Source organism: Salmo salar, chromosome 05 (assembly GCF_965601325.2).
Source record: "Salmo salar chromosome 05, fSalSal1, whole genome shotgun sequence".
NCBI classification, from domain to species: Eukaryota; Metazoa; Chordata; class Actinopteri; order Salmoniformes; family Salmonidae; genus Salmo; species Salmo salar.
In genome coordinates, this window is record NC_138295.1 from 2,530,243 (window position 1) to 2,553,000 (window position 22,758).

The window sequence follows — 22,758 nt, forward strand, 5'->3', positions numbered from 1 at the left end:
CATCAGGACCTGCTAAATGAACTAGTGTCGCCCCACAGCCACATCAGGACCTGCTAAATGAACTAGTGTCGCCCCACAGCCACATCAGGACCTGCTAAATGAACTAGTGTCGCCCACAGCCACATCAGGACCTGCTAAATGAACTAGTGTAGCCCCACAGCCACATCAGGACCTGCTAAATGAACTAGTGTAGCCCACAGCCACATCAGGACCTGCTAAATGAACTAGTGTAGCCCCACAGCCACATCAGGACCTGCTAAATGAACTAGTGTAGCCCACAGCCACATCAGGACCTGCTAAATTAACTAGTGTAGCCCACAGCCACATCAGGACCTGCTAAATTAACTAGTGTAGCCCACAGCCACATCAGGACCTGCTAAATGAACTAGTGTCGCCCACAGCCACATCAGGACCTGCTAAATGAACTAGTGTCGCCCACAGCCACATCAGGACCTGATAAATGAACTAGTGTCGCCCACAGCCACATCAGGACCTGCTAAATGAACTAGTGTCGCCCACAGCCACATCAGGACCTGCTAAATGAACTAGTGTAGCCCCACAGCCACATCAGGACCTGCTAAATGAACTAGTGTAGCCCCACAGCCACATCAGGACCTGCTAAATGAACTAGTGTAGCCCCACAGCCACATCAGGACCTGCTAAATGAACTAGTGTAGCCCCACAGCCACATCAGGACCTGCTAAATGAACTAGTGTAGCCCACAGCCACATCAGGACCTGCTAAATGAACTAGTGTAGCCCCACAGCCATATGGCACAGCCACATCAGGACCTGCTAAATGAACTAGTGTCGCCCACAGCCACATCAGGACCTGCTAAATTAACTAGTGTAGCCCCACAGCCACATCAGGACCTGCTAAATGAACTAGTGTAGCCCACAGCCATATGGCACAGCCATATCAGGACCTGCTAAATGAACTAGTGTAGCCCCACAGCCACATCAGGACCTGCTAAATGAACTAGTGTAGCCCCACAGCCACATCAGGACCTGCTAAATGAACTAGTGTAGCCCCACAGCCACATCAGGACCTGCTAAATGAACTAGTGTAGCCCCACAGCCACATCAGGACCTGCTAAATGAACTAGTGTAGCCCACAGCCACATCAGGACCTGCTAAATGAACTAGTGTCGCCCCACAGCCACATCAGGACCTGCTAAATGAACTAGTGTAGCCCCACAGCCACATCAGGACCTGCTAAATGAACTAGTGTAGCCCCACAGCCACATCAGGACCTGCTAAATGAACTAGTGTAGCCCCACAGCCACATCAGGACCTGCTAAATGAACTAGTGTCGCCCACAGCCACATCAGGACCTGCTGAACAGGTCGCCCCCGCCCCAGGACCGCTAGCTGTAGCCCCACAGCCACATCAGGACCTGCTAAATGAACTAGTGTAGTCCACAGCCACATCAGGACCTGCTAAATGAACTAGTGTAGCCCCACAGCCACATCAGGACCTGCTAAATGAACTAGTGTCGCCCCACAGCCACATCAGGACCTGCTAAATGAACTAGTGTAGCCCACAGCCACATCAGGACCTGCTAAATGAACTAGTGTAGCCCACAGCCACATCAGGACCTGCTAAATGAACTAGTGTAGTCCACAGCCACATCAGGACCTGCTAAATGAACTAGTGTAGCCCCACAGCCACATCAGGACCTGCTAAATGAACTAGTGTCGCCCCACAGCCACATCAGGACCTGCTAAATGAACTAGTGTAGCCCACAGCCATATGGCATAGCCACATCAGGACCTGCTAAATGAACTAGTGTAGTCCACAGCCACATCAGGACCTGCTAAATTAACTAGTGTAGCCCCACAGCCACATCAGGACCTGCTAAATGAACTAGTGTCGCCCACAGCCACATCAGGACCTGCTAAATGAACTAGTGTAGTCCCACAGCCACATCAGGACCTGCTAAATGAACTAGTCTAGCCCCACAGCCACATCAGGACCTGCTAAATGAACTAGTGTAGCCCCACAGCCACATCAGGACCTGCTAAATGAACTAGTGTAGCCCCACAGCCACATCAGGACCTGCTAAATGAACTAGTGTCGCCCCACAGCCACATCAGGACCTGCTAAATGAACTAGTGTAGCCCACAGCCACATCAGGACCTGCTAAATGAACTAGTGTAGCCCACAGCCATATGGCACAGCCACATCAGGACCTGCTAAATGAACTAGTGTCGCCCCACAGCCACATCAGGACCTGCTAAATGAACTAGTGTAGCCCACAGCCACATCAGGACCTGCTAAATGAACTAGTGTAGCCCACAGCCACATCAGGACCTGCTAAATGAACTAGTGTAGCCCCACAGCCACATCAGGACCTGCTAAATGAACTAGTGTAGCCCACAGCCACATCAGGACCTGCTAAATGAACTAGTGTAGTCCACAGCCACATCAGGACCTGCTAAATGAACTAGTGTAGCCCCACAGCCACATCAGGACCTGCTAAATGAACTAGTGTAGCCCCACAGCCACATCAGGACCTGCTAAATGAACTAGTGTAGCCCCACAGCCACATCAGGACCTGCTAAATGAACTAGTGTAGCCCACAGCCACATCAGGACCTAACATCAGGACAACTCAGAGGATGCTATTCTGTTCTTCTGAAATAGACTACATTTTCTTCATATCATGTTTCTTTAGACCTGTCTAAAATAAATCAGGGATTTATTGTGAAGGTGTAGACTATATATTACATAGATTTATTAGACTTTTATAAAATGTGGATGTTCCAAAGGTCTGCATCAGTGGTTTGTAGTGCTGTGTGTGGAAGCCAGGAGATGCTGAATGTGTTCATGTTATTTAACGGTCCCCTTGCTGACAACATGGCCGCCACAGCCCTAGTTTAGATCACTTTTTATCCTTTTGTTCTCCTGCCTGAAGTTGGGGTTAGGGGGGGGGGCTGGGTGGTGGCGTCCCAAATGGAACCCTGTGTAGTGCATTACTTTTGTTGTGGCCCTGGTCAAATGTAGTGCACTGTAAAGGGAATAGGGTGCCATTTGGGACAAAGTTAAAGAGTTAGGAACTGATCCAGGATCTGATCTCTATCTGTTACAGGAGTCGTCGATAAAACCAAAACAAGAGATCTCCAGGTAGAGTATTTCATCTTTAAACAAACGTTTTACAACACATTTATTACACGACTTATTATTGTACTGAAAAACGATGAAGGTTGGAGTAACGCTGTGCTCCTAAAGACTGATTTAGAAATTATCTACTGTTTGTTGCAGCCTGCAGCCTGCTGTGTGTTGTGGCCTGCTGTGTGTTGTGGCCTGCTGTGTGTCGCGGCCTGCTGTGTGTCGCGGCCTGCTGTGTGTCGCGGCCTGCTGTGTGTCGCGGCCTGCTGTGTGTCGCGGCCTGCTGTGTGTCGCGGCCTGCTGTGTGTCGCGGCCTGCAGCCTGCTGTGTGTCGCGGCCTGCAGCCTGCTGTGTGTCGCGGCCTGCAGCCTGCTGTGTGGCGCGGCCTGCTGTGTGTCGCAGCCTGCTGTGTGTCGCAGCCTGCTGTGTGTTGCAGCCTGCTGTGTGTCGCAGCCTGCAGCCTGCTGTGTGTCGCAGCCTGCAGCCTGCTGTGTGTCGCAGCCTGCAGCCTGCTGTGTGTCGCAGCCTGCAGCCTGCTGTGTGTCGCGGCCTGCTGTGTGTCGCGGCCTGCTGTGTGTCGCGGCCTGCTGTGTGTCGCGGCCTGCTGTGTGTCGCGGCCTGCTGTGTGTCGCGGCCTGCTGTGGTACAGCAGTGTCCCGTGTAGCTCAGTTGGTAGAGCATGGTGTTTACAACGCCAGGGTTGTGGGTTCGATTCCCACGGGGGACCAGTACGGATAAGTCTGGATAAGAGCGTCTGCTAAATGACTAAAATGTAAAATGGTGCATCTACAAGTTCTTTGTGTTCTACTAAACCGTACTGGAGGTTGAGGGTCGGATGAGCTCCAGTCGCCTGACTAGATGTATGTGATGTGTGTTGCAGCCTGCCGTGGTCCATCTACAAGGACAGGAAACCACCATACAGGTCAAGGAGGGTAAGTGTCCATTGTAGATAACACCACGGTTTATCTACCTTCAAATACTGTAGCTGTGAATTTACTCCTGTTCAGAGGTACTCTGGGTGTTTTGACTGCCTTTCCCCCATGATTGATTGATATATTGATTGATTGATATATTGATTGATTGATATATTGATTGATTTATTGATTGATTGATATTGATTGATATATTGATTGATTGATATATTGATTGATTGATATTGATTGATATATTGATTGATTGATATATTGATTGATTGATATATTGATTGATTGATTGATTGATTGATTGATTGATTGATTGATTGATTGATATATTGATTGATTTAGATATTGATTGATATATTGATTGATATATTGATTGATATATTGATTGATTGATATTGATTGATATATTGATTGATTGATTGATTGATTGATTGATTGATATATTGATTGATTTATATATTGTTTGATATTGATTGATTGATATTGATTGATATATTGATTGATTGATTTGATTGATTGATATTGATTGATATATTGATTGATATATTGATTGATTGATATATTGATTTGATTGATATATTGTTTGATATTGATTGATATATTGATTGATTGGATTGATTGATATATTGATTGATTGATATATTGATTGATTGATTTGATTGATATATTGATTGATTGATTGATTGATTGATTGATATTGATTGATATATTGATTGATTGATTGATTGATGTCTTTGTCTAGACCTGTCTGAAGGTGTTTTGAGGAACTGGAAGATGGTGTCGATCCACCACCGTGTCTTCAAGATGCACTCTCGCTCCGGACAACTGGAGGTCCTGCTAGACGGCATCTACTTCATATATAGTCAGGTAGAAGTGAGTAGTGACTACTACAATAATACTACAACTTTACATTACTAATACTATATACTACTACAGTCTCTACCTACTTCATATATAGTCAGGTAGAAGTGAGTAGTGACTACTACAATAATACTACAACTTTACATTACTAATACTATATACTACTACAGTCTCTACCTACTTCATATATAGTCAGGTAGAAGTGAGTAGTGACTACTACAATAATACTACAACTTTACATTACTAATACTATATACTACTACAGTCTCTACCTACTTCATATATAGTCAGGTAGAAGTGAGTAGTGACTACTACAATAATACTACAACTTTACATTACTAATACTATATACTACTACAGTCTCTACCTACTTCATATATAGTCAGGTAGAAGTGAGTAGTGACTACTACAATAATACTACAACTTTACATTACTAATACTATATACTACTACAGTCTCTACCTACTTCATATATAGTCAGGTAGAAGTGAGTAGTGACTACTACAATAATACTACAACTTTACATTACTAATACTATATACTACTACAGTCTCTACCTACTTCATATATAGTCAGGTAGAAGTGAGTAGTGACTACTACAATAATACTACAACTTTACATTACTAATACTATATACTACTACAGTCTCTACCTACTTCATATATAGTCAGGTAGAAGTGAGTAGTGACTACTACAATAATACTACAACTTTACTACATTACTAATACTATATACTACTACAGTCTCTACCTACTTCATATATAGTCAGGTAGAAGTGAGTAGTGACTACTACAATAATACTACAACTTTACATTACTAATACTATATACTACTACAGTCTCTACCTACTTCATATATAGTCAGGTAGAAGTGAGTAGTGACTACTACAATAATACTACAACTTTACATTACTAATACTATATACTACTACAGTCTCTACCTACTTCATATATAGTCAGGTAGAAGTGAGTAGTGACTACTACAATAATACTACAACTTTACATTACTAATACTATATACTACTACAGTCTCTACCTACTTCATATATAGTCAGGTAGAAGTGAGTAGTGACTACTACAATAATACTACAACTTTACATTACTAATACTATATACTACTACAGTCTCTACCTACTTCATATATAGTCAGGTAGAAGTGAGTAGTGACTACTACAATAATACTACAACTTTACTACATTACTAATACTATATACTACTACAGTCTCTACCTACTTCATATATAGTCAGGTAGAAGTGAGTAGTGACTACTACAATAATACTACAACTTTACATTACTAATACTATATACTACTACAGTCTCTACCTACTTCATATATAGTCAGGTAGAAGTGAGTAGTGACTACTACAATTCTACAATCTTACAACTATCCTACAGTAATACTACAGCTCTACTACAATAATACTACAACTTTACTACATTGCTATTACTACTACAGTCTCTACCTACTTTATATATAGTAATACCACAACTGTACTACGGTAATACCACAACTGTACTATAGCAATACCACAACTGTACTACGGTAATACCACAACGGTAATACCACAACTGTACTAATACTACAATTTCATTTGTCACATGATTGGTAAACAACAGGTGTAGACTAACGGTGAAATGCTTATTTATGGGTCCTTTTCCAACAGTTAAAGATAAATAGTGACACAAGGAATAACTAATAACGAGTAAAAATAACACGGCTATAGACAGGAAGTAGAAAATAACATGGCTATAGACAGGAAGTAGAAAATAACATGGCTATAGACAGGAAGTAGAAAATAACACGGCTATAGACAGGAAGTAGAAAATAACACGGCTATAGACAGGAAGTAGAAAAGAACACGGCTATAGACAGGAAGTAGAAAAGAACACGGCTATAGACAGGAAGTAGAAAAGAACACGGCTATAGACAGGAAGTAGAAAAGAACACGGCTATAGACAGGAAGTAGAAAAGAACACGGCTATAGACAGGAAGTAGAAAATAACACGGCTATAGACAGGAAGTAGAAAATAACACGGCTATAGACAGGAAGTAGAAAATAACACGGCTATAGACAGGAAGTAGAAAATAACACGGCTATATACATTTTGTTACGTTACTGTCTTATTCTAAAATTGATTAAATTGTTTTTTTCCTCATCAATTTACACACAATACCCCATATGACATCACAATACACCATATGACAAAGCAAAAACTAGTTTTTTGAAATTTTTACATAAAAAAAAAAAAAAAAAGTAGTCCGCTTGGCATTCAGGACCCTTTACTCAGCACCTTCGGCAGCGATTAAAGCCTCGAGTCTTCTTGGGTAGTGTCACGACTTCCGCCGAAGTTGGTCCCTCTCCTTGTTCGGGCGGCGTTCAGCGGTCGAAGTCACCGACCTTCTAGCCATCGCCGATCCATTGGTTTTGTCTCGTCTTCCATCACACCTGGTTCCAATTCCATCAATTACATGTTGTGTATTTAACCCTCTGTCCCCGTCTCCCCCCCAATGTCTTTGTCCGTAATTGTTTGTTGTAGTGCTTGTGCACGGTATGCTGGTATTTACTGGGTTTTGTTTGACCCATTTATTTTATTATTCTGTTGACGGGGGTTTTATGGTTATTAAACACAACCGTTGTAAATCAGTTTCCGCTCTCCTGCGCCTGACTTCTCTGCCGCCAGTAGCATCGCATTACAGACCAATACTATGGAGTCAGCAGGAGCAGGTACCCCGGTTATAAGGGTGGAGGAGCGCGTCCGGGAGCACGCAGCAATGCTCCAACATCTTGGCACCGCCATGGACCGCGTTGTCCAGACAATGGACCGCTGGGAGAGACAGGGAGTTCTACCAGCGTCTCCACCAGCACAACCAGGGTCTCCACTACTTGCCCCCCCCCCCCCCTTCTCCTGGTCCCAGTGGGATTCGTCTCGCCCTGCCCCAGGAATACGATGGGACGGCTGCGAACTGCCAGGGGTTCATTCTACAACTGAACCTGGCCACCGTCCACCCGGCTCCGTTGGGCCGTGAGAGGGTGTCCGCCCTCGTCTCGTGCCTCACCGGGAAAGCCCTGGAGTGGGCCAACGCCGTGTGGAGAGAGGGAGATGCTGCGTTGGACCAGTTTGAGGAGTTCACCCGCCGTTTCCGGGCAGTCTTCGACCACCCGCCCGAGAGTAGAGCAGCGGGTGAGCGCCTCTTCCATCTGAGGCAGGAGACGAGGAGCGTCCAGGAGTTTGCCCTGGAGTTTAGGACCCTGGCTGCCGGCGCGGGATGGAACGACAGGGCCCTGATCGACCATTACCGCTGCGCGCGAGGACGTCCGTCGGGAGTTGGCCTGCAGAGACACCACCCTCACGTTTGACCAGCTGGTGGACCTGTCCATCTGGCTGGACAACCTGCTAGCTACCCGCGGACGTTCAGATCGGGGTCTGTTGGTTCCATCCCCTCGCACCCTCTCTCCGATACCCATGGAGCTGGGAGGGGCGGTGCGCAGGGAGACCGGAGGAGGTTCCAGCTCGTGCACCATCTGTGGCCGCAGAGGTCACACTGCCGGTCGGTGCCGGGTTGGTTCCTCTGGGTATCGCGGCAGCAGGCAGGGCGCTCTAGCGTCACCCCAGGTGAGACGGCACCATTCTCACCCAGAGCCCTCTGTTGCTCATATGTTTGTCTATGTCACTTTTTCTGAGTTTTTCCCGCGTTCCCAGCATATGGCGCTCGTCGATTCAGGCATGGCTGGGAACTTTATAGATAGATCGTTCGCCCATAGATTAGGGATCCCCATTGTTCTCGTGGCTATGCCCTTCCCCGTTCACGCCTTAGATAGTCGACCATTAGGGTCAGGGTTGATTAGGGAGGCCATCGCTCCTTTGGGCATGGTGACGCAGGGGGGTCACAAGGAGAGAATTAGTCTCTTCCTTATTGACTCTCCTGCGTTTCCCGTGGTGCTAGGCCTACCCTGGTGAGTTTGTCATGACCCCACTGTTTCTTGGCTACAGAGGGCTCTCACGGGAGTGCTCGGGAGGTGTTTAGGGGTTTCCGTTGGTGCTACCACGGTGGAAAGTCCAGACCAGGTCTCCACCGTGCGCATTCCCCCTGAATATGCCGATTTGGCTCTCGCCTTCTCTAAAAAGAAGGCGACTCAATTACCTCCCCATCGACGGTGTGATTGTGCGATAAATCTCCTGGTAGACGCTGCACTTCCCAGGAGTCACGTGTATCCCCTCTCACAGGCGGAGATGGAGGCTATGGAAACATATGTCTCCGAATCCCTGCGTCGGGTACATTCGGTCCTCCACTTCACCCGTCTCCTCGAGTTTCTTTTTTGTGAAGAAGGAGGGAGGTCTGCGCCCGTGTATTGACTATCGGGGTACCACTCATAGCCACAGCGATTGAGTCAATGCACGGGGCGCGCTGCTTCACCAAACTAGATCTCAGGAGCGCTTACAACCTGGTGCGTATCCGAGAGGGAGACGAGTGGAAGACTGCTTTCAGTACCACATCAGGGCATTATGAGTACCTCGTCATGCCGTACGGGTTGATGAATGCTCCATCAGTCTTCCAAGCCTTTGTAGACGAGATTTTCAGGGACCTGCACGGGCAGGGTGTAGTGGTGTATATTGATGACATTCTGATATACTCCGCTACACGCGCCGAGCATGTGTCCCTGGTGCGCAGGGTGCTTGGTCACCTGTTGGAGCATGACCTGTACGTAAAGGCTGAGAAATGCCTGTTTTTCCAGCAATCCGTCTCCTTCCTAGGGTATCGCATTTCCACATCAGGGGTGGAGATGGAGAGTGGAGAGTGACCGCATTTCAGCCGTGCGTAATTGGCCGACTCCCACCACGGTAAAGGAGGTGCAGCAGTTCTTAAGGTTTGCCAACTACTACCAGAGGTTTATCCAGGGTTTTGGTCAGGTAGCGGCTCCCATTACCTCACTGCTGAAGGGGGGACCGGTACGTTTGCAGTGGTCGGCTGAGGCGGACAGGGCTTTTAGTCACCTACGGGCTCTGTTTACCTCGGCTCCCATGCTGGCCCATCCGGATCCCTCTTTGGCGTTCATAGTGGAGGTGGACGCGTCTGAGGCTGGGATAGGAGCGGCTACCCCTATCCCGGTCAACTGCCCGGCACCCTCCACAGCAACCCGCCAATGCCCCCATCATTTCTCCTTCACCCAAATCCAGATAGCTGATGTTCTGAAAGAGCTGCAAAATCTGGACCCATACAAATTAGCCGGGCTTGACAATCTGGACCCTCTCTTTCTAAAATGATCTGCCGAAATTGTTGCAACCCCTATTACTAGCCTGTTCAACCTCTCTTTCGTGTCATCTGAGATTCCCAAAGATTGCAAAGCTGCCACGGTCATCCCCCTCTTCAAAGGGGAGACACTCTAGACCCAAACTGCTACAGACCTATATCTATCCTACCCTGTCTTTCTAAGGTCTTCGAAAGCCAAGTTAACAAACAGATTACCGACCATTTCGAATCCCACCGTACCTTCTCCGCTATGCAATCTGGTTTCAGAGCTGGTCATGGGTGCACCTCAGCCACGCTCAAGGTCCTAAACGACGACATAACCGCCATCGACAAGAGACATTACTGTGCAGCCGTATTCATCGACCTGGCCAAGGCTTTCGACTCTGTCAATCACCACATTCTTATTGGCAGACTCGACAGCCTTGGTTTCTCAAATGATTGCCTCGCCTGGTTCACCAACTACTTTTCTGATAGAGTTCAGTGTGTCAAATTGGAGGGCCTGTTGTCTGGACCTCTGGCAGTCTATGGGTGTGGCACAGGGTTCAATTCTCGGGCCGACTCTCTTCTCTGTATACATCAATGATGTTGCTCTTGCTGCTGGTGATTCTCTGATCCACCTCTACGCAGCCGACACCATTCTGTATACTTCTGGCCCTTCTTTGGACACTGTGTTAACTAACCTCCAAACGAGCTTCAATGTCATACAACTCTCCTTCCATGGCCTCTAACTGTTCTTCAACGCAAGTTAAACTAAATGCATGCTCTTCAACCGATCGCTGCCCGCACCTGCCCGCCCGTCCAGCATCACTACTCTGGACGGCTCTGACTTAGAATACGTGGACAACTACAAATACCTGGGTGTCTGGTTAGACTGTAAACTCTCCTTCCAGACTCACATTAAGCATCTCCAATCCAAAATTAAATCTAGAATCGGCTTCCTATATCGCAACAAAGCATCCTTCACTCATGCTGCCAAACACACCATTGTAAAACTGACCATCCTACCGATCCTCGACTTTGATGATGTCATCTATAAAATAGCCTCCAATACTCTACTCAACAAACTGGATGCAGTCTATCACAGTGCCATCCGTTTTGTCACCAAAGCCCCATATACTACCCACCATTGCGACCTGTACGCTCTCATTGGTTGACCCTCGCTTCATACTCGTCGCCAAACCCACTGGCTACAGGTTATCTACAAGTCTTTGCTAGGTAAAGCCCCGCCTTATCTCAGCTCACTGGTCACCATAGCAGCACCCACTCGTAGCACGAGCTCCAGCAGGTATATTTCACTGGTCACCCCCAAAGCCAATTCCTCCTTTGGCCGCCTTTCCTTCCAGTTCTCTGCTGCCAATGACTGGAACGAACTGCAAAAATCTCTGAAGCTGGAGACTCATATCTCCCTCACTAGCTTTAAACACCAGCTGTCAGAGCAGCTCACAGATCACTGCACCTGTACATAGCCCATCTGTAAACAGCCCATCTATCTACCTACCTCATCCCCATACTGTAATTATTTATTTATTTATCTTGCTCCTTTGCACCCCAGTATCTCTACTTGCACGTCCATCTTTTGCACATCTACCATTCCAGTGTTTAATTGCTATATTGTAATTACTTCGCCACTATGGCCTATTTATTGCCTTATCTTACCTCATTTGCACTCACTGTATATAGACTTTTTGTTTTCTTTTGTTCTACTATATTATTGACTGTATGTTTGTTTACTCCATGTGTAACTCTGTGTTGTATGTGTCGAATTGCTATGCTTTATCTTGGCCAGGTCGCAGTTGTAAATGAGAACTTGTTCTCAACTAGCCTAGCTGGTTAAATAAAGGTGAAATAAATAAATAAAATTAAAATAAAACTATGGGGTGCCTGAGGATATAGTGTCTGATCGGTGTCCCCAGTTCACCTCTAGGGTCTGGAAGGCTTTCATGGAACGTCTGGGGGTCTCGATCAGCCTTACCAGTTTCACCCCGAGAGTAATGGACCGGTCGAGAGAGTGAACCAGGATGTCGGTAGGTTTCTGTGGTCCTATTGCCAGGACCGGCCGGGGGAGTGGGCGGCGTTCGTGCCCTGGGCCGAGATGACACACAACTCGCTCCGCCACTCTTCCACTAACCTCTCCCCCTTCCAGTGTGTACTGGGGTATCAGCCGGCTCTGGCGCCTTGGCATCAGAGTCAGACCGAGGCTCCTGCGGAGGCCTCTGGTTCAGGCGCGCGGAGGAGACATGGGAAACCGTACGTGTCCACCTTCAGCCATGACGTGCCAAAAGAAGAAAGCAGATCGCCACCGCAGTGAGACCCCGGTGTTTGCACCGGGGGACCGGGTCTGGCTCTCGACCCGAAACCTGCCCCTCCGCCTGCCCTGCCGGAAGCTGGGTCCACGGTCCGCGGTTTGTGGGGCCATTTAAAGTCCTGAGAACGAGGTTTGTTACAGGTTACAGCTTCCACCCGATTACCGAATTAACGTTCCATGTGTCTCTCCTCAGGCCGGTGGTGGCTGGCCCGCTCCAGGAGTCTGAGGTGCGGGAGGTTCCTCCGCCCCCTCTGGACATCGGGAGGGCCCCGGCGTACTCCGTTCGCTCCACACTGGATTCGAGACGTCGTGCGAGGGGCCTTCAGTACCTCGTGGACTGGGAGGGGTACGGTCCGGAGGAGAGATGCTGGGTTCCGGTGGAGGACGTGTTGGACCCTTTAATGCTGCTGGAGTTCCACCGTCTTCGTCCGGATCGCCCTGCGCCTCGTCCTCCGGGTTGTCCCCGAGGCCGGTGTCGATGTTCGATTGGGTTCAAGTCTGGGTTCTGGCTGGGTCACTCAAGGACATTCAGGGACTTGTCCCAAAGACACTCCTGTATTGTCTTGGCTGTGTGCTTAGGGTTGTTGTCCTGTTGGAAGGTAAACCTTCCGCCCCAGTCCGAGGTCCTGAGCGCTCTGGAGCAGGTTATCTCTGTACTTTGCTCTGTTCATCTTTCCCTCGGTGCTGATTAGTCTCCCAGTCCCTGCCGCTGAAAAACATCCCCACAGCATGATGCTGCCACCACCATGCTTCACAGTAGGGATGGTGCCAGGTTTCTGGCACCAGAGGTGACAGGTTTCCTCCAGAGGTGACGATTGGCATTCAGGTCAAAGAGTTCAATCTTGGTTTCTTCAGACCAGAGAGTAATGTTTCTCTTGGTCTGAGAGTCTTCAGGTGCCTTTTGGCAAACTCCAAACAGGCTGTCATGTGCCTTTTACTGAGGAGTGGCTTCCATCTGGCCACTCTACCATAAAGGCCTGATTGGTGAAGTGCTGCAGAGATGGTTGTCCTTCTGGAAGGTTCTCCCATCTCCACAGAGGAACTCTGGAGTGCTGTCAGAGTGGCCATTGTGTTCTTGGTCACCTCCCTGACCAAGGCCCTTCTCCCCCGATTGCTCAGTCTGGCCGGGCGGCCAGCTCTAGGAAGAGTCTTGTTGGTTCCAAACTTCTTCCATTTAAGAATGATGGAGGCCACTGTGTTCTTGGGGACCTTCAATGCTGCAGAAATGTGTTGGTACCCTTCAGCAGATCTGTGTCTTGACACAATCCTGTCTCTGAGCTCTACGGACTATTCCTTCAACCTCATGGCTTCGTTTTAGCTCTGACATGCACTGTCAACTGTGGGACCTTATATAGACAGGTGTGTGCCTTTCCAAAATCATGTCCAATCAATTGAATTTACCACAGGTGGACTCCAATCAAGTTGTAGAAACATCTCAAGGATAGTCAATGGAAACAGGATTTACATTAGCTCAATTTCGAGTCTCATAGCAAAGAGTCAGAATACTTTTTTGTAATAAATGTTTAAAAATGTACAAAAAAATAAATTAACTTTGTCATTATGGTGTATTGTGTGTAGATTGAGGATTATTTAATTTTTTTAATCCCTTTTAGAATAAGGATTTAACGTAACAAAAAATGTGAAAAAGTCAAGGGGTCTGAATACTTTCCTAGTGCACTGTACAAAGGGAGTACCGATTCAATGTGCAGTGGTACAAGGCAATAGACTGAGCTGTAACAGCAGTGTGTGTGTGTGTGTGTGTGTGTGTGTGTGTGTGTGTGGGGGGGGGGGGGGGGGGTGTACACTGAGTTCACAAAATATTAAGAACACCTTCTCTTTCCATGACCTAGACTGACCAGGTGAAAGTTATTGATCCCTTATTGATGTCACCTGTTAAATCCACTTCAATCAGTGTAGATGAAGGGGAGGAGACGGGTTAAAGAAGGACTTTTAAGCCTTGAGACATGGATTGTGTATGTGTGTGCCATTCAGAGGGTAAATGGGCAAGACCAAGGATTTAGGTGCCTTTTGAACAGGGTATGGTAGTAGGTGCCAGGCGTGCCGGTTTGAGTGTTAAGAACTGCAACGCACTCTCAACAGTTTCCCTTGTGTTTCAAGAATGGTCCACCACCCAAAGGACATCCAGCCAACTTGACACAACTGCGGGAAGCATTGGATGGGCCAGCATCCCTGTGGAACGCTGGACACCTTGTAGAGTCCATGCCCCGATGAATTGATGCTGTTCTGAGAGCAAAGGGGGTGCAACTCAATATTAGGATGGTGTTCTTAATGTTTTGTGTATGTCGTGTGTGGTGATGATGATGATACCTGCCCCCAGGTGTACTATCGCCACTTACCCTGACCCTCCTCTGCCTCCTCTAACTGACCCTCTCTCCTCTTCCTCCTCTACCCGACCCCCTGTCCTCTACCCGACCCTCTGTCCTCTACCCGACCCTCTGTCCTCTACCCGACCCTCTGTCCTCTACCCGACCCTCTCTCCTCTACCTGACCCTCTCTCCTCTACCTGACCCCTCTCTCCTCTACCTGACCCTCTCTCCTCTGCCTGACCCCTCTGTCCTCTACCTGACCCTCTGTCCTCTTCCTCCTCTACCTGACCCTCTCTCCTCTACCTGACCCCTCTCTCCTCTACCTGACCCCTCTCTCCTCTACCTGACCCCTCTCTCCTCTACCTGACCCCTCTCTCCTCTACCTGACCCCTCTCTCCTCTACCTGACCCTCTCTCCTCTACCTGACCCTCTCTCCTCTACCTGACCCTCTCCTCTACCTGACCCTCTCTCCTCTACCTGACCCTCTCTCCTCTACCTGACCCTCTCTCCTCTACCTGACCCCTCTCTCCTCTACCTGACCCCTCTCTCCTCTACCTCACCCCCTCTCCTCTTCCTCCTCTACCTCACCCCCTCTCCTCTTCCTCCTCTACCTGACCCCCTCTCCTCTTCCTCCTCTACCTGACCCTCTCTCCTCTACCTGACCGCCTCTCCTCTTCCTCCTCTACCTGACCCTCTCTCCTCTACCTGACCCCTCTCTCCTCTACCTGACCCCCTCTCCTCTTCCTCCTCTACCTGACCCTCTCTCCTCTACCTGACCCCTCTCTCCTCTACCTGACCCCCTCTCCTCTTCCTCCTCTACCTGACCCCCTCTCCTCTACCTGGCCCTCTCTCCTCTACCTGACCCTCTCTCCTCTACCTGACCCTCTCTCCTCTACCTGGCCCTCTCTCCTCTACCTGACCCTCTCTCCTCTACCTGACCCCCTCTCCTCTACCTGACCCTCTCTCCTCTACCTGACCCCCTCTCCTCTACCTGACCCTCTCTCCTCTACCTGACCCCTCTCTCCTCTACCTCACCCCCTCTCCTCTACCTGACCCCTCTCTCCTCTACCTCACCCCCTCTCCTCTTCCTCCTCTACCTGACCCCCTCTCCTCTACCTGACCCCTCTCTCCTCTTCCTCCTCTACCTGACCCCCTCTCCTCTACCTGACCCCTCTCTCCTCTACCTGACCCTCTCTCCTCTACCTGACCCTCTCTCCTCTACCTGACCCTCCTCTCCTCTACCTGACCCCCTCTCCTCTACCTGACCCCTCTCTCCTCTACCTGACCCCCTCTCCTCTACCTGACCCCTCTCTCCTCTACCTGACCCCCTCTCCTCTACCTGACCCCCTCTCCTCTACCTGACCCCTCTCTCCTCTACCTGACCCTCTCTCCTCTACCTGACCCTCCTCTCCTCTACCTGACCCCCTCTCCTCTACCTGACCCCTCTCTCCTCTACCTGACCCCCTCTCCTCTACCTGACCCCCTTCTCCTCTACCTGACCCCCTTCTCCTCTACCTGACCCCCTCTCCTCTACCTGACCCCCTTCTCCTCTACCTGACCCCCTTCTCCTCTACCTGACCCCCTTCTCCTCTACCTGACCCCTCTCTCCTCTACCTGACCCCTCTCTCCTCTACCTGACCCCTCTCTCCTCTACCTGACCCCTCTCTCCTCTACCTGACCCTCTCTCCTCTACCTGACCCCTCTCTCCTCTACCTGACCCCTCTCTCCTCTACCTGACCCTCTCTCCTCTACCTGACCCCTCTCTCCTCTACCTGACCCCTCTCTCCTCTACCTGACCCCTCTCTCCTCTACCTGACCCCTCTCTCCTCTACCTGACCCCTCTCTCCTCTACCTGACCCCCTCTCCTCTACCTGACCCCCTTCTCCTCTACCTGACCCCTCTCTCCTCTACCTGACCCCTCTCTCCTCTACCTGACCCCTCTCTCCTCTACCTGGCCCTCTCTCCTCTACCTGACCCCTCTCTCCTCTACCTGACCCCTCTCTCCTCTACCTGACCCCCTCTCCTCTACCTGGCCCTCTCTCCTCTACCTGGCCCTCTCTCCTCTACCTGACCCCTCTCTCCTCTACCTGACCCTCTCTCCTCTACCTGACCCCTCTCTCCTCTACCTGGCCCTCTCTCCTCTACCTGACCCTCTCTCCTCTACCTGACCCTCTCTCCTCTACCTGACCCCTCTCTCCTCTACCTGACCCCCTCTCTCCTCTACCTGACCCTCTCTCCTCTACCTGACCCTCTCTCCTCTACCTGACCCCTCTCTCCTCTACCTGACCCCTCTCTCCTCTACCTGACCCTCTCTCCTCTACCTGACCCCTCTCTCCTCTACCTGACCCCTCTCTCCTCTACCTGACCCCTCTCTCCTCTACCTGACCCCTCTCTCCTCTACCTGACCCCTCTCTCCTCTACCTGACCCCTCTCTCCTCTACCCGACCCTCTCTCCTCTACCTGACCCCCTCTCCTCTACCTGACCCCCTCTCCTCTACCTGACCCCTCTCTCCTCTACCTGACCCCTCTCTCCTCTACCTGACCCTCTGACCCCCTCTCCTCTACCTGACCCCTCTCTCCTCTACCTGGCCCCTCTCTCCTCTGCCAGATGTATTCATCTTCTCTCTCTCCTTCTCCTCCCTCTGTTCCCCAGGTGTACTATCTCAACTTCACGGACATCGCCAGCTACGAGGTGATGGTAGACTCCACCCCCTTCCTGCGTTGTACCTGCAGCATCGAGACGGGTCAGAGGAAGTTCAACACGTGCTACACGGCGGGGGTCAGCCTGCTGAGGGCGGGACAAAGGATCTCCATCAGGATGGTCTATGACGACACGCTGATCAGCATGTCCAATCATACTACCTTCCTGGGGAGCGTCAGACTGGGGGATTCCCCCTGACCAATCACACCTCCTTCCTGGGACTTCCTGTCCAATCACACTACCTTCCTGGGGAACGTCAGACTGGGGGATTCCCCCTGACCATGACCAATACGGCACAACTTCTCCCTGACCAATCACACCTCCTTCCTGGGACTTCCTGACCAATCACACTACGTTCCTTTTGGAGCGTCCGGCTGGGGGATTCCCCCTGACCATGTCCAATACTGCACCACTTCCTGGGGCCCCCTGACCAATCACACTCCTTTTGGAGCGTCCGGCTGGGGGATTCCCCCTGACATCAGGACATCACTAAGTAGTACAATCAATCTTGATGTCCACTATAGAAAGCATCCAGACGTTATCTCAACCTTTCTTTTAGACTGAAATGTAGTTTTTTCGACAGCGGACATTTGATATAAAACTTTGTGTCTCTTTTGACATTTGCAACATTGTTTGGATCTCCTGCTGTCCCGTAGTGATGAACGGGTCGGGAGTCGGGACGAGACAGGCAGCGTTTCTCAGCCAGTTGAAATCATGAAATCAGCGTAATTTTTATGGATGTATACAAATAAATGTCAATTGAAAAAAGGTCAAGTTAAATGAAGTGCAGCTGGTTTGCAGTCTTTCCATCTTCAGTTTGAAGTGATTGTGTTTTTAGCTGTGTGGGTGGCTGTGTGGGTGGCTGTGTGGGTGACTGTGTGGGTGGCTGTGTGGTTGGCTAGCTCCTCTGAACAACAGTGTCCTGATGAGAGAGCATATTTTCTATGCCAGGTGAAATCACACCTCATTAGCTTATTGTTATAGATGTATCCAATTAAATGTCACTAGAAAACAGCTTAAACAAATGCAAATGCAGCTACTTTGCTGATATTCTGTCTGCACTGTTTGACGTGACTGTAAGTTAGCCGTTGTTGGCTAGCTAGCAAGCAAGGGACAAGAACGTTGCCAGCCAGTATGGCAATAGAATACTTAGAACAAACGATTGGGTCGCGTCCATAGATACAGAACAAATAGACTGAACGACTGGGTCGCGTCCATAGATACAGAACAAATAGACTGAACGACTGGGTCGCGTCCATAGATACAGAACAAATAGACTGAACGACTGGGTCGCGTCCATAGATACAGAACAAATAGACTGAACGACTGGGTCGCGTCCATAGATACAGAACAAATAGACTGAACGACTGGGTCGCGTCCATAGATACAGAACAAATAGACTGAACGACTGGGTCGCGTCTCTGACAACCGAACCGATAGAACGAACGACCAGCCGGCTCGGGTAGCAACCGTTGATTTGTGTCGGGACTTGAGGATACCCTAGGATAGGGGGCGCCACAGCGCATTTTGAAAAAAAATCGGTCCCATTTTCAACGGCCTACTAATCAAACTCAGAAGCTAGGGCATGCATATACTTATTATATATGGATAGAAAACACTCTAAAGTTTCTAAAACTGTTTGAATGGTGTCTGTGAGTATAACAGAACTCAAATGGCAGTCAAAACCCCGAGACCGATTGAAACAGGAAGTGGAATTCTGAATTGTGGACTCGACTTCTCATCTTTCCTTATTAATCACACCGTTAACAATGGTTCAGTGAGCACTTCCTATTGCTTCCACTGTCGCCAGTCTTTTCACAGTGGTTTGAGCCTTATACGGTCGAAACTCATTGAATGAGACGAGTTGGAAATTGGTCACAGGGGATGGGCCATCACCATTATGACGCCGGCGGCCAGGGCTACCCCCACCTTTGGAAACGGTTTTAAAGGCCATGAAATCATCCCCCTCGAATCTTATTGGCTCTCTTGGTGTTACAGGCCCTGAAGATTAATGTTTTACAACGTTTGATATGTTTGAACGAACCTACAGGCGGGAGAATCTCATTTTATCCGGAACTTCAGCCCTGCGCTTGGAGAGAGCCATAGGACGCGCTACCAACAGCAGGCTAATGGAACGTGAAGTATGGACTTTTTGACCGAAAATACATCTGTTGTGGACCTGGGATGCTTTCTGATGAAGACAACTAAAGGTAGGCGATTATTGACAATATTATACAAGATGAGATGTGACATGCGATTGTTTCCAAGATGGCGCCGAGCTCTGTATATTAGCTCATTTTCTGAGTATCGCATCTCCTTTTATCGCAAAGTGTGATTACCAAGTAAAGTTAATTTAAAATCTGGTATGACAGGTGTTCTCAAGAGATATTCATCTATAAATGTTAGATTGACAATATAAATTTAAAAAATCGTTATAGGATAGTAATTTAGGGAAATGTAGCATTGTTTACCGGGACGCATTTGAGGGGAATTTATTTATTCAACGTCAGACAGAGATGTAAAATGCTGTTTTTATATATAAATATGACCTTTATTGAACAAAAGAATGCATGCATTGTATAACATGATGTCCTAGGGGTGCCATCTGATGAAGTTTGTAAAAGGTTAGTGCTGCATTTAGCTGTTTTTTGATTATATGTGATGCAAGTGGTTGGTCGGAAAATGGCTATGAAGCTGCTTTTTACGATGGACTCATCTAACATAATCTAATGATTTGCTTTTCCTGTAAAACCTTTTTGAAGTCGGACGACGTGGGTCGATTCAGGAGAGGTGTATCTAAAAAAAATAAAGAAAAAATATATATATATATTTTTTTAATTATGATTTTTTTTTTATGCTAATTGGCGATATGATTTTTCGCTGGATTTTGATCCCGCTGACGGGATGAGACGCTGAAGAGGATATATCTTATGGAAGGATGAAATAGTATTAATAAATTAATCAAAATAACGTTTTTAATGAAAATATATAAATCATTATTTGAATATGTTGGTAACCCGTTGTATAAAAGTGATAATGCCCTGGAAGCCGGTGTTAAAAGGATGTATTAGCACGTTTCAAACACCGGCTTCTCGTTGCCTAACAACACCGTGTCAATATATCCTTCAAACACCGGCTTCTCGTTGCCTAACAACACCGTGTCAATATATCCTTCAAACACCGGCTTCTCGTTGCCTAACAACACCGTGTCAATATATCCTTCAAACACCGGCTTCTCGTTGCCTAACAACACCGTGTCAATATATCCTTCAAACACCGGCTTCCTGGCATTATCTCTTAACTATGCATCTTTGTCTCTGTTTCGGCACCAACTGGTAGGTTTAGTTTGGAGAGGATTTACGCACAAAATATTGTTGACTTTAATAAAAAAAATACAGTGGTATGTGTCACTCCCTGACTTTAGAGATCCCTTTTATTCTCTATTTGGTTAGGTCAGGGTGTGATTTGGGTGGGCAATCTATGTTTTCTATTTCTTTGTTTGCCGGGTATGGTTCCCCAATCAGAGGCAGCTGTCTATCGTTGTCTCTGATTGGGGATCATATTTAGGCAGCCTTTTTATCCACCTTTAGTTTGTGGGATCTTGTTTTTGGTACTGTGCTTTGTAGCCCTACTGAACGTTACGTTTTCGTTTGTATTTGTTTTGTTTTCGGTGTTCATCTAATAAAGTAAGATGTACGCCTACCACGCTGCACCTTGGTCCAATCCTTCCAACAACGAACGTAACAGAAGATCCCACCACAAACGGACTAAGCAGCGTGGCCAGGAGGAGCAGGGATCCTGGGCCCGGGAGAGAAGGCAGTGGAGGCCTTCCTGGACGCGGGAGGAGATGATGGCAGGGGACAAGACCCTGCCATGGAAGCAGGCGGAGGCAGCGAAGGAGGATCAACGGCGACTCCGAAGTTCACGACCACGATGGCGGGGGGGGGGGGGGGGGGGGCGAAGCCGAGGGGCGAGTCTGAGAGCGAAGAGGAATATTGGGAGAGACTGAGCGAGGAGTATTGTGGGATAGTTGAGGGGGGTGATGAGGTAGAGTGGATGGTTTGGTGTCTGGAGCAAGACAGTCGCCGTGAGGAGCGTGTGCCCGGTCAGGCACCATGTTTTGCGGTGAGACGCACGGTGTCTCCAGTGCGCATCCACAGCCCGGTGCGTTCTGTGCCAGCTCCTCGCACTTGCCGTGCGAAAGTGAGCATCCAGCCAGGAAGGGTAGTGCCGACTCAGCGCTCCTGGTCTTCAGTAAACACAAATGAACAGTAGTCCTATAAATCTACCCTGATCCTCACTAATCATGGTGCTGTAATAGGGGTTAAACAGTAGTCCTATAACTCTACCCTGATCCTCACTAATCATGGTGCTGTAATAGGGGTTAAACAGTAGTCCTATAACTCTACCCTGATCCTCACTAATCATGGAGCTGTAATAGGGGTTAAACAGTAGTCCTATAAATCTAATCATGGATCTGTAATAGGGGTTAAACAGTATTCCTATAAATCTAATCATGGATCTGTAATAGGGTTTAAACAGTAGTCCTATAAAGCTAATCATGGAGCTGTAATAGGGGTTAAACAGTAGTCCTATAACTCTACCCTGGTCCTCACTAATCATGGAGCTGTAATAGGGGTTAAACAGTAGTCCTATAAATCTAATCATGGAGCTGTAATAGGGTTTAAACAGTAGTCCTATAAAGCTAATCATGGAGCTGTAATAGGGTTTAAACAGTAGTCCAGTAAAGCTACCCTGGTCCTCACTAATCATGGTGCTGTAATAGGGGTTAAACAGTAGTCCTATAACTCTACCCTGGTCTTCACTAATCATGGTGCTGTAATAGGGGTTAAACAGTAGTCCTATAACTCTACCCTGATCCTCACTAGTCATGGATCTGTAATACACCAGTCCAGTTGTTGTGAAGCGTGCGCCAGGCTCCAGGTTTAAACTGCTACGTGTGGTGTGAGTTCCATAATGATTCCAATAGACGACATGTCCCAGATTATTACCCACCGTTAGTCTGATGAGATCTGGTAACGCTAACGACCCTCGGGGACAACGAACCACACAGACATGACAGGGGAAGGAAAAACTACATGGACTGGAATGATTTGCTAAATGTAAGGTACAAATTGAAGAAAATTAAACGCTAAAGTGACAGTTGTTATAAATGTATGTGGGTATAACTGACGGTGTCTCCCGATTTTTAGTGGCTAATATTTAACATTTATACAAATAAAACGAGAAATTCTCGGGCGTATAATTGAAACATTCTAAA

At 48.1% G+C, this 22,758-nt stretch overlaps 1 protein-coding gene and 1 non-coding gene across 3 annotated transcripts in view; both read left to right on the forward strand.

The window, feature by feature from the left end:
* LOC106604098 (uncharacterized) overlaps nucleotides 1–18,261 on the forward strand; it is a 47,015-nt gene extending 28,754 nt beyond the window's left edge. Inside the window, exons 5-8 of one of the 2 annotated variants that reach the window (XM_045717804.2) lie at nucleotides 3,090–3,124; nucleotides 3,990–4,041; nucleotides 4,775–4,905; nucleotides 17,430–18,261. In XM_045717804.2, the coding sequence (XP_045573760.2) occupies nucleotides 3,090–3,124; nucleotides 3,990–4,041; nucleotides 4,775–4,905; nucleotides 17,430–17,675 (464 nt within the window). In that variant the 3' untranslated portion in view covers nucleotides 17,676–18,261. The remainder of the gene's footprint in view (nucleotides 1–3,089; nucleotides 3,125–3,989; nucleotides 4,042–4,774; nucleotides 4,906–17,429) is intronic. The other variant, XM_045717805.2, reaches the window with a different exon arrangement.
* trnav-uac (transfer RNA valine (anticodon UAC)) lies at nucleotides 3,763–3,836 on the forward strand. Its single transcript has one exon. It is a non-coding gene; the product is annotated as a tRNA-Val (tRNA).
* Nucleotides 18,262–22,758: the final 4,497 nt, after the last annotated feature.